The sequence below is a fragment of the Eriocheir sinensis genome, chromosome 63 (genome assembly GCF_024679095.1).
Source record: "Eriocheir sinensis breed Jianghai 21 chromosome 63, ASM2467909v1, whole genome shotgun sequence".
In the NCBI taxonomy this organism is placed as follows: domain Eukaryota; kingdom Metazoa; phylum Arthropoda; class Malacostraca; order Decapoda; family Varunidae; genus Eriocheir; species Eriocheir sinensis.
The window spans coordinates 11,239,559-11,242,058 of NC_066571.1; the positions used below are offsets into that span (position 1 = coordinate 11,239,559).

A 2,500-nucleotide genomic window follows, 5' to 3' on the forward strand; every position below is an offset into this window, starting at 1 on the left:
AAAGCAGGGGAAAAAGGAAGAGGGAGAAATAGGGAGGAGGAATATTTTTGATTCTCCCTCACATTAACCTTCATCAGTAATCCACTTCCTCTTCTTACTCACTATATTTCTGATTAAAAAAAAAGAAGATAATTGTATAAAGTAACGCGAAAACGATCCCTCAATGTTTCGTCATCGCTGTTCTTCAATGTACCGGAATAAAACCGAAAATTATGGCTAAATAGATAAAGAAAAAAATATATGTCGTTTAAAAAGTGTGAATCGACCCTCTCTCTCTCTCTCTCTCTCTCTCTCTCTCAGGTCCAGACTAGGAGATTTGTCGCTAAACCTAAATGCAACGACGAGAGAGAGAGAGAGAGAGAGAGAGAGAGAGAGAGAGAGAGAGGGGGGGTTTGAGGGGGGCGGCGGCGGCGGCTGGAGGTGGAGGTGGAGGTGGAGGGGGAGAACGAGGAGGAGTCGCGAGTCGGTTGAAGACGGTAGACAGACCGCGCATGGCCACCAGTCGCGCCTCGCCCCGCACGCCGAGTACAGCACGCCGTTCCCTGCGCACCTTGAGAGAGACAGACGCACATACACACACACAGGCACACCCAGACACCCAGCCAACCCACACACACCCTTACTAGTGCTTCCTCCCTTAACTAGGCTCCGTAAGCAAGTCCTAAGTCAGGGATCACACTTCTACTTGCCCATCAGCCGTTCGGCGTCTCCTACCGGGCCTTCTGCGTGAGTTGGGGCTGTGAAGTCTTGTCAAGTCAAGCCCGTGTCAGTATTATTAGTCTTAGTGCGTCCAGAGTGACCCCCGAGCGCCCTTCCTCAGCCGTGTTCCCGTCTGAGCGCCGCATAACCCCCCCTAAGAACTAGGAAGACGGCGACGCTTGCTGTAACGCGGCGGTCATGGCGGAGAAGAGCAAATACAATATCACATTCGACGATCGGGATCTCGATGAACAGGAGGTAAGTCGTGGGCGTCTGAGTGTCTCTCTCTCTCTCTCTCTCTCTCTCTCTCTCTCTCTCTCTCTCTCTCTCTCTCTCTCTCTCTCTCTCTCTCTCTCTCTAACGAAAAGTCGATAAATTTAACCATGGAGGGACTTACACGGATTCATGACTGTGTGTGTGTGTGTGTGTGTGTGTGGGTGGGTGTAAAGGTTAATGTCGTTAGTTTAATAGCTTGGCGGCTCGGAGCACGCGTATCAGAGCCAAACGATAAGTGCGGCACACCGGCTCACGTCACAGGAAGCACCGCTAGATAGACTTCACGTGCGCTGCCGCTCCTAACCAGAGAGGCAAAGGTGTACGGGGGAAGTGATGATCAGGCAGGCCATAGAGCAAGGAACCTTAGACCGATGTTCTCATACGCTTTCGACTCTCACATCAGCTATTACCTAAAAGAAGCAGCGCTAGATAGACTTTACGTGCGCTGCCGCTTCCAACGAGAGAGGCAAAGGTGTACGGGGAAAGTGATGATCAGGCAGGCCACAGAGCTTGGAATCTTAGATCGATATTCTCATACGCTTTCGACTCTCACATCAACTATCACAGGGAGCAGCGCAAGATAGACTTCACGTGTGTTGCCACTCCTAACGAGAAAAGCAAAGGTGTACGAGGGTAGAGATGATCAGGCAGGCCAAAGAGCAAGGGATCTTACTTAAATGGGTCGTATTATAAGACGCTGTTTCAGGGGGTTGTAAAAACAGGCTCTGGAATAATGTTTTTACTAGTTTCTTACTTTGTGTGTATTATAATGGTGCTGTATATAGGATCTTAGCTTACTGAAGATAATTAAATATGATACTACTACCAGACAAATACTGTTGACATAAGGTTGTGACTTCTAGCACGAATTCCCCAAAACCCAGCTGTTGGGACCCGGCGCCGTGGGTACAGACGGGATAGCTTACTGGGATAGCTTACTGAAGATAATTAAATATGATACTACTACCAGACAAGAACTATTGACATAAGGTTGTGACTTCTAGCACGAATTCCCCAAAACCCAGCTGTTGGGACCCGGCGCCGTGGGTAGCTACAGACGGAATATATTGAGATTCAGGACAGCTATGGGTAAAATCCGGTTTGGGAATAGGATAGTGGACGAGAGGGACAAGTTGAGCAGATTATGTAATTCATGCAAATTCACTAGGAAGTTTCGAAGATTGGAGAGGTTTGTGGATGAGGAAGGAAGATGATTTTGAGTAGCTACGATGTGTGAGACTCCTTTAACCCGTCCGCTGCGATTGGCACGGATTTGGCCTTCCCTGGTAGCCTGGTAACATTATACTCTCAGGTCTTTCTCTGCCTCTGTGGTGGATAGTGGAGTGTTTCCCATGTGGTATTGGTGTGCTGGATATCCCCTCCCATGGTTTTCTTCATTGAATTGTAACAGCCACTTTTAGCTCCATTCCAGTAGCTTGGTGAGGTCTAACTGTAGGAAATCCGCATTCTAGGGGTTAATCATTGTGTATGTCCATTGATAATATTTAAATGAGGGGGAACGAGG

The 2,500-nt window shown here is 48.3% G+C and overlaps 1 protein-coding gene and 1 long non-coding RNA gene across 4 annotated transcripts in view; one reads left to right on the forward strand and one right to left on the reverse strand.

The window, feature by feature from the left end:
• LOC126987045 (sodium- and chloride-dependent glycine transporter 1-like) overlaps positions 1 to 2,500 on the forward strand; it is a 57,769-nt gene that overhangs the window by 24,215 nt on the left and 31,054 nt on the right. Inside the window, exon 1 of one of the 3 annotated variants that reach the window (XM_050843720.1) lies at positions 473 to 957. The exons of the other annotated variants lie outside the window; for them this stretch is intronic. Within the exon in view, the coding sequence (XP_050699677.1) occupies positions 898 to 957 (60 nt within the window). The 5' untranslated portion in view covers positions 473 to 897. Of the gene's footprint in view, positions 1 to 472; positions 958 to 2,500 lie in introns of those variants that run through there. 3 annotated transcript variants of the gene reach the window in all.
• LOC126987049 (uncharacterized) overlaps positions 1 to 2,500 on the reverse strand; it is a 26,819-nt gene that overhangs the window by 5,257 nt on the left and 19,062 nt on the right. The gene's annotated exons all lie outside the window — the stretch shown is intronic.